This window comes from Cebus imitator, unplaced genomic scaffold, assembly GCF_001604975.1.
Source record: "Cebus imitator isolate Cc_AM_T3 unplaced genomic scaffold, Cebus_imitator-1.0 Scaffold103, whole genome shotgun sequence".
Taxonomy (NCBI): Eukaryota; Metazoa; Chordata; class Mammalia; order Primates; family Cebidae; genus Cebus; species Cebus imitator.
Window position 1 is genome coordinate 4,462,566 of NW_016107418.1, and position 14,099 is coordinate 4,476,664.

At 43.1% G+C, this 14,099-nt stretch overlaps 1 protein-coding gene across 2 annotated transcripts; it reads left to right on the forward strand.

The window, feature by feature from the left end:
* The first annotated feature begins 558 nt into the window (after nt 1-558).
* On the forward strand, nt 559-6,147 carry GPR12 (G protein-coupled receptor 12). 2 transcript variants are annotated; one of them, XM_017537524.2, is made up of 2 exons: nt 559-759; nt 1,494-6,147. In XM_017537524.2, the coding sequence occupies exon 2, from the start codon at nt 1,509-1,511 to the stop codon at nt 2,511-2,513; it is 1,005 nt and encodes a 334-aa protein (XP_017393013.1). In that variant the 5' UTR covers nt 559-759; nt 1,494-1,508; the 3' UTR covers nt 2,514-6,147. The 2 variants fall into 2 exon arrangements, with proteins under 2 accessions (XP_017393013.1, XP_037597622.1); XM_037741694.1 differs by having other exon boundaries at nt 618-759; nt 1,501-4,321.
* Nucleotides 6,148-14,099: the final 7,952 nt, after the last annotated feature.

Sequence of the window (14,099 nt, forward strand, 5' to 3'; positions counted from 1 at the left end):
TATCCAGTTAAGCAAAGATTTCCGGGGAACAGTGATCATGAACCAGGTCCAGGACCATGGGCAATCCTAAAAAAAGCGTGCGGGGCATTTTGTTCTTTTAAAGATCTGCTCCCCTAACCTGCCCACCCCGCATCCCTGCTGCTGATCGTGAATACCAATCTAAGCAATTCTTTTCGCCCTGAATGCTGCGGTTTAGGTGAAAGCGTGGAGCAGCCAGGACCCTGAAGACTGGAACTCCCCAGGGAAACCACAGGAACGAAATAGGTCACGGGGCTCCCAGGCAGCGCTTCCCTGCCCCGCCCGGTGCAAGCCCGGGGCCGGCGGCTGGGTGGGGCGCGCGGCGGTGCACGCAGGCCGGGCGACCGTGCAGTTCTCAGCCTCTGGGCTCTCTCGCCCCGCGCCCGCCCTGGGGCTGCCCTCGCCTGCCCTCGCCCTAGCGCAGCCCCGACCCGTGGGGGCGCGCGCAGCCTCCGGGGGCTCCCGCGGGCGGGCGCGCGCGGGGCGGGGGCGGCGCGCGCGCGGGGAGCGTGTGGGCCGGGCGGGCGCGGCGGGGAGAGCCGGGCGCGCGAGCGGAGCCTACTGCTCACCTGCAGCCGCGCCGCTTACCTGCCGCGGAGCAGGCGCCCAGCGCCCTCCCGGCCAGCTCCGGAGCCCGGCCGCCGGCCCTTCCCACCGCGGGCACCGGCGCCGACATGCGACACGAGTAGCCCGCGCGCTTCGGAAGCACTGGAGGAGCCCCCCTCGGCCTGGCGCGCCAAGGTGACCCCCTCGATGACCCCCCGCCCCCGCGGACCGCCCGTCCCTGCACCCTGTCTGTCCCCCTCGCCTCCGACTCCCGTTTCCGCCGCCAGGGGAGTGGCGGCAGTGCATGGGCATCTGTCTGTCTGTCTGTCTCGGCACTTCCATTGCACACACCTCCCTTCTGTGGCCCTCCCGACTTTCCCGTGCGCACGGGGGGAGTGGGAGCCCCTCTTTGTTCGGGTCGGGGGTGCGTTTGAGGGTGTGCACGCGCGCGTGGGATGTGTTTAGAGGGTGGGAGTACGATGGAAATAGGTGATTTAAATATTCCATCGAGGATGGCGGCCCCCGGCTAGCGACCTGCGGCTGCCGCGTGGTTTCCTCGGCAGCAGCCCAGATGTCAAACAGTTGTTCGTTTTCAGCATGCGAGATGTGATTTTCCAGTGTGCATTCCCGGCGCTTTTGCAAACAGACCGCCGCGAGTCCGTGTGTGCCTGCCTCGCTCACGCTGGTGTTTTGGAGTTCTACCCTGTGTTTCCTCCAATGCCAAACGGCGTTTTTGTTGTGGGGTTTAAACCACCGAGACTTTGGCTTTTGTTTCGTTTCACAACAGTTCCTCATTCCCGAAGCTTGTGGCATTCGGTACTGGCATCTGAGTAGTGGCTGGCTTTCTGTTTGTCTGTGTGTTTTTTGCATGATCTTGGATTGTCACCCTGCTGTATCTAAACATTAAAAAGCCTGTCTTTTCGTTGAAGAGGACAGGGGTTAAAATGAATGAAGACCTGAAGGTCAATTTAAGCGGGCTGCCTCGGGATTATTTAGATGCCGCTGCTGCGGAGAACATCTCGGCTGCTGTCTCCTCCCGGGTTCCTGTCGTAGAGCCAGAGCCTGAGCTCGTAGTCAACCCCTGGGACATTGTCTTGTGTACCTCGGGAACCCTCATCTCCTGTGAAAATGCCATTGTGGTCCTTATCATCTTCCACAACCCCAGCCTGCGAGCGCCCATGTTCCTGCTGATAGGCAGCCTGGCTCTTGCAGACCTGCTGGCCGGCATTGGACTCATCATCAATTTTGTTTTTGCCTACTTGCTTCAGTCAGAAGCCACCAAGCTGGTCACGATTGGCCTCATTGTCGCCTCTTTCTCTGCCTCTGTCTGCAGCTTGCTGGCTATCACTGTTGACCGATACCTCTCACTATACTACGCTCTGACTTACCATTCGGAGAGGACGGTCACGTTTACCTATGTCATGCTCATCATGCTCTGGGGGACCTCCATCTGCCTGGGGCTGCTGCCCGTCATGGGATGGAACTGCCTCCGAGACGAGTCCACCTGCAGCGTGGTCAGACCGCTCACCAAGAACAACGCGGCCATCCTCTCGGTGTCCTTCCTCTTCATGTTCGCGCTCATGCTTCAGCTCTACATCCAGATCTGTAAGATTGTGATGAGGCACGCCCATCAGATAGCCCTGCAGCACCACTTCCTGGCCACGTCGCACTACGTGACCACCCGGAAAGGAGTCTCCACCCTGGCTATCATCCTGGGGACCTTTGCTGCTTGCTGGATGCCTTTCACTCTCTATTCCTTGATAGCAGATTACACCTACCCCTCCATCTACACCTACGCCACCCTCCTGCCTGCCACCTACAATTCCATCATCAACCCTGTCATATATGCTTTCAGAAACCAAGAGATCCAGAAAGCGCTCTGTCTCATTTGCTGCGGCTGCATCCCATCCAGTCTCGCCCAGAGAGCGCGCTCGCCCAGCGATGTGTAGCACCCTTGCACCCAGAGGACTCTGCATTTACCAAGCACTTCCACTGCCTGGCTAAGGCTTGAGATGTTTCCCTTGGATTCCTTGCATTGGGTTCCCTCTCAAGCCACAAGAGCACTTAGCATTGGTGAAGCAATGACATCGTTTAGATGAGTTAAGTGATTGAAGTGAAAATAATGTTACCAGTGTTTTCACCATCAAAAAAAATCGTTGAGCTCTTCGCTCAATATTCTTTTGTTTTGCTTGGGGGCAGGGGTTTCCTTTTATATTTTGTTTGAAGGGCTGATTGGGGGTAGGAAAGGAGGAAAGGGATATGATATGTCCACGATGTTATAAGAAGTAAATGAGGTTCAGAGTTTTTACCTGGACTTTAAAATAAATCTGAGTGATTGAGGAAAATTGAGAAAGAGTTACTTTTTTCCAGACCGTTCTTTTTTTACATGATGGTAGTTTTTTAATGCTGCATGTATGTAACAGAATACAACCCCTTTCAAGCCAATACAAATAGTTTACATAATTGGTCTGGAAGGGACCTGATTTTGCTAACATGAACTCAGTAATGTCACCGGCATTGAAACCATGAACACATTGTTATTCATTCTTTCTTTCCTTTCAGCAGTTACTGTTCACAAGAATTCCTTTGGTGTTTCTATAAATGTTGCAGCTCCTTCTGCATGGTTGACTGTGTTAGCTAGGCCAGTAGTTTCAAATGTTCTCATGTAAATCTAGATTCCAAGAGGTCATTTTTCAATATAGTTTTTCAATATGTACTTTCTAAAATGAATCCTGAAATAGGTTTTGGTTTTCATATGAAGTAGGATTCATTAGATCCACATTGTAGTTTCTTAAGCTATTGTCTGATTGTTTTCAGAAAACAAAAGGAAAAAAATATTAATAATAGCTATTAAAAGTAGATTAAATTTATTTTAATATATTCTGAAAAAATAAACTAATGTGACATTATCATGAAACGAGAAAGCCTCACCTTTCCTCTCTCTAAGAATATATTAATAGTTATTCTTGATTGAGACACAAAGAATAAATATCATAGGCCAAGTTTTTCTGGTTTCATACTGTCTGTGGTACATAATGCATTTGAAACAGGCAGGCCCCTATTTTAATGATTAGGTTTGTTTGTGATTGCACAGTGTCCATCTATGACTGTGATGTATACCAGCTATATCCTATAAGGTCATAAACAGAATGACCATCGGCTGTTGATGAAAAGTTATGTTTGAAATCTTTTAACTTCTTTTCACCAAAAATCAATTTATATGCAAGAAAAGTCATATTGCCTGTTTTCAGAGATCAAGAATGTAGTCAGGAAATTGCAAAGAAGAATTCACTTTAAACACATTGTAAAATCAGTGTGTCTCAGTTTTCATTTTTGTTCATGCAGACAAATGTAGACACAGATACCTTCCCTCCATTTGCAATGGATTTATAGTTACGTCTATATAATCAGTGGAAAAAATTCTTGGCAGCACATCAACTTAGCCCATTCAGATGGCAGCAAGAGCAGTATTTCAGGGTCATTGTAATAAGTTAACCTTATTGGTTTGCCCCAGATGTGATGCCCAGGGTGGTCTCGGGACCACTCTGGGAGACTGCATGCTGATGCCTTCTCTCCAGAGCCTCTTCTAATGTCGAACATGTGTGAATAAATCCTCTACTTGAATCTGTGTCTCCTCCCTGAGGTTACTTATGGAAGCAGGAGAGGAACTGAAATACTTAAGAAATGGGAAAGAATTTTCAATACATATCACTGGATTATCAATCTAATAAAATTGATGCCTTTAAAATATTTCTTTTGACATCCGATGGAGTTGGTAGATTGAATATGATGAGTCTGTTTATTTTTAATTAATTAAAATTGAATAGCATCACCGTGGGAGATTTGACAAAGGTAAGTTGGTTTTGACAAGGGCTGGGAAACATCCATAGTGAGGTTTAGAGGAATAAATGATGATTTTATAGAAAGAGTGGCTCCATTTGCATATTTCCAATAGTAAGAGTTATAATGAGAATAATATGTACTCGTTGTGACCACATGTGGGCCAGGCCCCATGCTGGATGTTTTACTATAATCACAAAAATACTACTTCGATCGGTGAGAAAACGAAAACTAAGAGAGGAGAAGATAAAAAATTTGTCCGAGGCCACAAAGCACAAGGGAAGAGTCAGAATTTGAAGTCACGTTTGCCAAAATCTAAGTCTTTCTCCTTCCCTGTACCTTGGAAGCTTCATCCGTCAGTGGATACCAGGGCTGAGGAAACTGAACTGTAACATGTTCCTGTCACAGAGTTGGGCTCTACATTTAAGAAATAAAACTTGGCCTGGCGAGGTGGCTCACACCTGTAATCCCAGCACTTTGGGAGGCCAAGGCAGGTGGCTCACCCCAGCTCAGGAGTCAGAAACCAGCCTGACCAACAGGATGAAACCCTGTCTCTACTAAAAATAAAAAAATTAGACAGGCATGGTGGCAGACGCCTGTAATCCCAGCTACTTGGGAGGCTGAGGCAGGAGAATTGTTTGAAGCCAGGAGGCGGAAGTAGCAGTGACCCGAGATCACACCACTGCACTCCAGCCTGGGTGACAGAGCAAGACTCCATCTCAGAAAAAAGAAAGACATAAAACTTCCTCTTTAAAATTACACTAGTTAAGTGGTTGCTTTTGACCCATGTTTTTAAAACATCTAGTTTCAGCTAAGAGATTTTTCGATTCAACTAATAACATGCCCTTACTGTTTAAATTGTGAAAATAGATGGATATTTATGTGGTTTTCTACAAGGTTTCTTTTTCCTATGGAGCTAATTATTTTTAAGTGTGCACATATCTCAGTGTACATGTGTGTATGTATGTATTTGTGCATACATATACCCAATAATGTTAACGTTGCAACAGAACCAAAGACTCACGGATAACTCACATTTCCAACAGTCCTGAGGTAGCAGGTAATCTTTTACTTCACATAATTAAAATTTCTAGCTACCAAGGAATTGACATTATTCCAGCAGAGTTATCCTTGTAACTAGGACAGCTCCATTACTTTACCAGAATCCTGAATTAGTCAAAACTAGTCACCTAGGTTATGACTAGCTAGGGTTTCCTTTCCTTTTATTCCCTTAACTCTTTATTTCTTTCTCTTAGTGAAGTTTGTTTTTAAAGGTTAAGGGGACCACCTGCCTCCTAGTGCCTGGGGGTTGGGAAGAAGGGAGGTAGAACACTTCCTTGCCTGGGAGCCTAAATTAAGGAGCCAGGTTCAGGAGGGCTGGATTCCTTGGTTGACTTGGCCATGCAGAAATAGTCTTAGACTCCCCCAGGATTTAAAATAGGATTGAAACAAGAAGTTTAAAAGAGCAGATGAGGAATAGAGATACTTAGTGCCAATAAAAATATTGTGGAGATTTCTTAGGCTTTTTTTTTTAAATGCTTAATCCATTATTAAAATAATAATTGACTTTATTTTATAGTAATATATGATAATATGAAGTTAGGATGACTTGCCATTTCAGATTTAAAATACATATTAATTAAGTGACTACTATGTTGTGATTTTGAATACTGTTTAAGTTTCTATGTTGATTGTATGCCTAGTATAATAAAGGAAAAGATTGCCTTATTGTCCCCTTTAAAATTTGTCATAATTATTGAGTGTCTTCATATATGGTTAGTACCTCTAAGTCTGTTTAGAATTTTAAGAATCACAAACTAATAATTTTATACATCATGGCTTGAATTCACAAATCTGTCTTCTGAAGAAATTACAGAAAAAGATATCGGTAATTTTGGCTAGGGCTCCTTAAACTTTAAATATCAGAAGAGTATACAAATCACCTGAGAATCTTATTAAAATGCAAACTTGGCTTCAGTCAGTCTGGGGCATGGCTAAATTTCCAACAAGCTCCGGGGATGCTGATGCTGACTGTCTATAAACAATGCTGATTTGCAAGGATAAGTGTCACACTTTCAGCATTCTTTAAATGTAAATGTACCACATAAATAATATATATATTTAAAGTGTTTATTTTTGTCGGAGGTTAATCACTCGTCTGTATTCAATGGAGATGAACTTTGAACTGTTCCTACAGCTTCTCAGTGTCTGATAAAGATCCATAAATGTATTTTTCCCATGTTAATGATCTAACTTTTAAACATCCTAATGATCATTATCTTAAGTTAGTTCTTCCAGAAGCTTTACATAGATGCAATGTGTTTCTATAGGTGTGTGTGTGCATACCTGGCAATGAAGGTTTTCACCTCCATTTCTCCCAGGACAGTTATCTTTGGGACATGAGCGGTTTGGGTTTGGGAGCTGCAAGTGTCTTCATGAATTCATCTTGAGATGATTGTGATGAAAACCTTTGTTCTCTGAGTTCTAAAATTCGACTGAACTTACTCCAAAGCAACCTTTCTAGACAGGTACATTAGAGAAGTTTTAAAATAACTCACCTTCCTTTGATACTTATCTGTAACTTTTTTTTTTTTTTTAGCATCAAAAATACTATTAATGTTAATAGTTACCCTGGTCACAGGTACTGTGCTTCCTTTCTGCCCAAGGAGGTGAGAACTTTTTTAAATCCAATAGAAACACGTTAAAGCACGTAAAGTGGATTTTAATATGTAACTTACATATGTCCACTGTATAAGATATTTATAGAAAACATCTATGAATTTTTTAATCATAAGCAATTCAGATACTAGCATCAAGCACAAGTGAACAAATTTCAATTGAAAATAAGCTTGGGGCATACTTATTAGGGCACAGATTCCCTTGGTAGTGAGTATTTGAACAGACAACTACAAATAGAATATTTTAAAAGGCAAAAGAGCATCTTATGGGATTCTGTGTATGGCTTGGCTTTGCATTTCTCACTAAAAATCACATTTTGAATCTACGGGATTCTTACTTGAGTTGGTGAAAATACAAACCTTTCACATAAGGAGAGGTGAAGGCCTGTCTTTTACAGATATATGTAGTTACTGGGATATGACCTAAGGGAAAATTGGTTCCGATACAACTATATCCTCACTCCTTCCCAGATCATTTTGAAACATGAACAAATTTATTCTGGGATTCTATAGAACCTAATAATTTGAAGAAAACATATGGAGTAGAATATTCTACATCAAATCGAAATCACCTAAGTCAAGATCTCTTTGGAAACTGAACACTTTCTCTCAATGCCTTGCAGTGTTTTGAAATTCCAAATCTCGATCTTTCTTATTATATTGTAATTCTATTTTTGTCTTGGTCAAACCTCTGGAGGTACAGAGAACCTCCCAATCCCAGTCAACATCGATATATTGAAAATATCCATTAAACAATATTGTTCTCTTCTTAAAATAAAACTCTCAATTACTTATGTCTTATGTTTCTGATTTTATTTTATATCCTTTTGATCATTTCCTGATCCCCTTTTCCATTATAATTTCCATATCATTTACCATTTCTCTGCATACCTTTCAAATCAGAATGCGGATACAATAATCTCCTAAATGGAGCAGAATGACGCTCTGCTTCTGGTTACTGGATAGCAGTGGTTCTTTAAGTATGGGCCCCCACCAGCAGCACCAGCGTCTCTTGGGAACATGTTAAAAATGCAGTCACCCTAGATTTACTGTGTAAAGCTCAGAGTATGAGGCCCAGCAATATGAGTTTTAATAAGCCCTCCAAGTGATTCTGATGCACGCTAGAGTTTGAGAACCATGCCATGTAGCTTTGACTGAATCCTCAAGTCTTCCTGACATTACTAATGACATTAATATCTCAGCAGTACTAGGACCTCTCAGCTTTTTCTGCTGTCCATATCAGGCAGTCCTCACACTGTACCGTACAGGTGAGTTTGGTTTGTAGGTGTGCTGCCTTGCACTGATTTCACTGGAACTTGTTGCTGGTTTTCAAGGTTATTTTCTTATACATCAAATTCAACTAAACTTCTGTCCCTGCCCTTAAAGCCGTGTCACTGTCATCCATCATGTGTCATGTGCCTCAGATAGACAATTCATTGAGAAGAAAAAAAACCAACCTGACCTCTTTCTTGGCATCATGGAGCTAAGTCTTCCTGTTTTTGTTTGTTACTATCTGTAAATTGGCCAGAATATTCCACACTTGCAGCCTCAACTGCAACTGTTGAGTGTCTGTCCCCTGCCCTCAGATCTGTCCCTTTCTACAGCGCCCAGAGGAAAACTGGCTCAGGAGATAAATTCTTGTTTGTTTGTTTGTTTGTTTTGCGGCATCTGCACTGTCCAGTGGTGCATCGACTGTCCATCGTTCTCCTCATCCCTGGTCAATGTGGTAACGCACGCACGCACACAAACACACACACTTGCATGCGTACAACCGCACCCTCTACCTTCCTCCGTCATACTTCCACGCCCTTCCATCATCCTACAATCCCAGACCAGAATTCTTCAATGAGGAAATGCAGAGAACTAGGGTAGTTGATTGAGGGTCTGACTTTCAGGCTAGTTTTCTGGTGTCAATAGGCACAGCTTTGGCAAGCCTAGGTCAGGATGAAAACACTTCCGTGATTCCAAGCCCAGGACAGTGTCTCTGACACAGGTTGGTTTCCATCCCAGCCCACTCATCTAGTAACCTCATGATGCTGCGGTTCACAGTCCAGGCAGTTCAATAAATAAGAGCAGAAAACACATTTTAAGTACTTTTCTTAATTCTAGGTATTGACTTGAGGCTGGAACGATGCAATAGTTGCATCTACTGACACAGCACTGAAGGATGTCATTTCCTTTTTTTTTTTCTTTTTTAATTGTTTTTTTTAGACGGAGTCTTGCTCTGTCACCCAGGCTGGAGTGCAGTGGTGTGATCTTGGCTCACTGCAACCTCCACCTCCCAGGTTCACACAATTCTCCTGTCTCAGCTTCCCAAGTAGTTGAGACATCCAGCTAATTTTTTTTTTTTTTTTTTTATTTTTAGTAGAGATAGGGTTTTGCCATGTTGGCCAGGTCGCAAACTCCTGACCTCAAATGATCCTCCTTCCTTGGCCTTTTCCCAAAGTGCTGGGATTACAGGCGTGAACCACCGTGCCCGGCCTGGGATGTCATTTTCACGAGTGCTCTTTAACCATTCAAATTACTAAACTGATTACGTCAATTTTCTTTAGGAATGTTTGAAGCTAAGAGAACGCAGTTTAAGTGACCAAAAATGTTTCTTAGTAAACATATTCTCTTTTTCAAGTTCAAGATCCAGTTTAAGAAGCAGAAAATCCCACAATACCGGCTACAAACGGTTTTCCACCCCCGAATGGGCTTTGAGACAGAGGTGGCTACTCTCCCAGGCCAGTGACTTTTGAGATGCCTCAAGTGAGGATCTAGCTGTTTCTGAAACACCTAAATCCAGAGGTGCTGATAACTAAAGTAACTGAAAAGATTGAGGCTTTGCTCTCCTAAGCCCCAACCCAGGAGCTAAAAGCTGTGAGGCATACCCAGTGGGCCTTGTGTCCTCTCCTGCTTGCATTCCTCATGAAGTTTGTCATAGCAATGAGGGTTTCCTCCCCATCCTCACACTCCAGAGAACTGAACGCAAACTGTGCCCAGAGGGTGAAAAAGCTGAGCTGCCCAGGGCCGTGAGCACCCTGATTCAAGCTGTTCTTTATGGGAAAGTCTTCGCTCTGCACAAGGTCGTTGGTTCAGTCCAGAAACGCTTGACAAATCCTGACAGTGCTTCCTGGACAGTGTGCTTCGAAGCTTCACTCTCACCAGCTTACTGTTCATGTGAAGACCGTTTCTTCCACTTTTAGACATTTTGCCCCCTCCGGTTACGAGCTGGCTCTCAGGGACTGGTTCCAGGAAGCCTGGAGAGGTCGAAGAGGTTTGGGAAAGAAAACCCGGTGGCCTCAGGTGCCTGCCTCCACCTGCAGACCTGGATGGAGTGATATGGCTTGAACAGGCAATGTTGATGACAGATGTGATGTAAACTGACAGTTCCATAGCCTTTTTATTTAGTTACTTATCTAATATTTTTAGAGACAGGGTCTTGCTCTGTCACCCAGGCTGAAGTGGAGTAATATGATCATAGCTCACTGCAGCTTCATGCTCCCATCCCAGGCTCAAGCAATCCTCCTGCCTTAGCCTCCCAAGCAGCTAAGACTACAGGCACACACTGTGCCTGGCTATTTTTTTTTTTTTTTTAGAGATGGGGTCTTGCTATGTTGCCCAGTCTGTTCTTGAACTCCCAGCCTCAAACTATCCTCCCATCTTGGCCACCCAAAGTGCTGAATTAGAGACATGAGCCACCATATGCCATTTTTAGTCTTCGTTAATAAAAAGATTAAGAACACTCGCTCTAGGTTTAGCCTGACTGGGTTCATTTCCCATCTCTGTCACTTTCTACCTGACTGGCCTTGGGCAAGTTACTTAGCTTCTCTGAGCCTCCATGTCCTGGTTTGCTAAAATGAGCATGCTACAAGAACCTTCCTCATGATATTGGTTGAGATAAGACACGTGGACGGTTTAATGTAGTGCTTGGCACATATCTACCTGGATGCTACTTTCCAGTAGTAGTATCACTCCTGTGGCTGCATTGGTATTAGTATTAGTGCCACCCAAGACCTGTCAATTACCAATATTGCTTCCACTAGTTAGTGAGGTAGAAACCCAGATAAAAGCTTTACATACATAATCTCATGTAACCTTTTCAGCCATGCTCTGAGGTCTGCATTGATATTCTCCATTACAAATGAGAAAACTCACACACAGGGAGGTTGAGTGACTTGCCTAAAACCACGCAGCCTTTGTGTAGGTCACCACGAACACTTAGAAATGAGCAATACCTACTGAGAAATGCCCAAACTAGCCTGTGCATGAGAAGGTAAGAGGACTCTTCAAAGTCAGCCAAGCTCAGCTCCGCAGGAGTGGCCCAGATGCACCCAGGCACTCGGGAGCCTGCCTCGTGGGTTCTGGAAGGCAGACTCCCTGGAGACAGCTGGGCTGCTGATGGATCTCAAAGGGCAGGCTGGAGCTAGGTAAGTGTAAAGAAGACCAAAGAGTTTTCTGGGAGGAGCAACGATGATGAGTTTCAAAGGAGTGAAGTGGAAGTGACTTTAGTTTATTTGAAATGCGGCAAGATTGACTTTTTTTAAAATGACATTTTAATTTGGACCAATTCTCAAAAAAAAAAATCCTGCCAACTACTTTTACGTGAATTTCAGTATAATCACTAAAAGCTCACATGTAGGTGCTTTGTAAGCTTTATAAATGTAAGATTTTAAAAAAATTTATTCATGTTTATTGAAATCCATCAAAGCGCGTGTTCCAAAAAAGAGTTTAGTGATCACAAGTTTAAATTGTATAGACATGGATTTACATAAATAAAAAAGTATTTATTTTTAAAAGTTAGCTATTTTATATGTACTTTTCAAACATAAAACATAATATGCTCAGAATTTTTCATTTTTAATAAACCTGTTAGATGTACTGGTAGAGTCCACATTCTCAAGCTGGAAAGGACTTTGCAAGTATTCACTTCACTGACCAGAAAGCCCAGGTCCCAGACAAGCTCTGACCTGGCAAGGTTGTTAGCTGGGGAGCGGCAGATCCAGAATACGAACGTGGAGTCATGATTTCTTGTCCAGAATATTGTTCTTGGGCAGATTTTCCCTGATAAGGAAAAGCTTGAAATGTGAAAGGCTTTGTCTAGTGTTTGTTTTCTAGGTTTGAATAATTTTTTCTTTTCTTTCTTTCTTTCTTTCTTTTTTTTTTTTTTTTAAGACAGAGTCTCCCTCTCCTGCCCAGGCTGGAGTGCAGCGATGCGATCTTGGCTCACTGCAACCTCTGCCTCCTGGATTCAAGTGATTTTCCTGCCTTAGCCTCCCGAATAGCTGGGGCTACAGGTGTGTGCCACCACACCCAGCCATAGGTTTGAATAATTTGTAATTAGTACTGGCTATAAGAAATCCTAGTTATAGCAGAACAAAAATTATCACTGTCACTATAAGGGCTAACACTCTCTACACTGACTTTGTTCCAGAGGCCATGCTAACGAGGCCATGCTTTACGTATATTTCCTTATTTATTCTTCACATCTACAAAGGTGATATTTGGTAGCATTAATTCTAGTATTTAGAAGGTGAGTGTTCACACATGCAAATTGAGAGCGATTCTTATAACTCTTCCTCTTTGTCTCCCAATCCTGTGTTGTACATTTCACTGGAGCTTAACACACTTTCACTATGTCTGGGCCAGAACTCTTCAACAATTTACTGGCTTAATAATCAAGGTTGCATTTCAGAAGCCATTGCATTTTAATACAGATGTATGATATTTACATGCCTAACATACCACTACAAATTTGACAGACACAGTAGTCATTGTGATTCTTTGTCACATCAGAGCTGGCAAGCTATGAAGAGGGATAGGCAAAAGTCCAGAGCCCATCTCTATCCTGCCAGAGTGTGCAGCCCACGTCAGACGTCACCAGCGCATCTTTCTCGCACTTTTGAGAAGGGGCAGGGAAACCCCACACATGACAGGGTGAAGAGTTTGCGGAAGTAATAATGACACAACCAGATTAATGTGTGCAAATTTACAGTTAGATGGAAGTTAACGTTAATCAGTTGTACATTTCAAAATCACTGGAAGAGAATAATTCATGTCTTCCTAGCATACAGAAAAGATAAATGTTTAGGTAATGGATATGCCAGTTACCATGATTTGATTATATGAATGTATGAAATTATCGCAGCCACCCCTAAAATATGTATGTGTATTTTTATCAATAAAGAATTAAAAAATAAAATGAATGACAAAAATTAAGACACTATTATTAAAAGTCACAGTAAACAGCACAATGTATAGAGTATTTGCTGCTCCAGGCCCTGTAGCAGGCATTTCACTTAAGTGAGTTCTTTTCATCTTTACAATGACACAGTGACATTTAGGTACTTTTGTTATCTCTGTTTTTCAGATGAGGGAGTTAAGGATTAAGAGACTAAGTAACATGCCAAGATCTCCCACCTGTTAAGTGGCAGGTCCATCCAAGCCTACAACTGCCCTCTTTACTACTAAACACACTTGTTTTACTACTAGACTCATGTGTTTGTCTCTGAGGCCCAACTATATAATATTCACACCAACCGCAATTGCTGGAAGACATGGATGCTCAGAATTTCTTTGTTGTGCCACCTGTAAATAGAAGACTATTTTCCACTGACTTTGGAGCCAGATTCCCTGCTTCTGCTTAAACACCTGAACACAACTTAAGTCAACTGCATTAAAGGTGCGAACAGAGGATGGCTCCACCGCCACTTCCATCTCCCTCCCCTTCCACTGGGCCAGTGGGGCACTGGGCCTCTTGATATGAGATTATTTCATGAGTCTCAAACAATATTTTTTCGAAGAAAGCATAGAAGACATCTGAAATTACACAATTATAGGAAAACTCAAGAAACTCTCAAAGTAAGCTAATCAGTAAAAATATAATTTTTTTTTAATGGAAGGCAGTTACTTTCTTAGTTCCACAGAGTGAGAAAAGACATTTGGCTGTTTTCCAGTCTGCCAAGTTTACAAGATTTTTAGGAAGATGACCTACACTTTACATTTGATGACGGATTTCACTGAAAGGGATCGATT

What these genes read in the sequence shown, in the direction of transcription:
- GPR12 (XM_017537524.2), top strand. Translation starts at nt 1,509, where the DNA reads ATGAATGAAGACCTGAAGGTCAATTTAAGCGGGCTGCCTCGGGATTAT.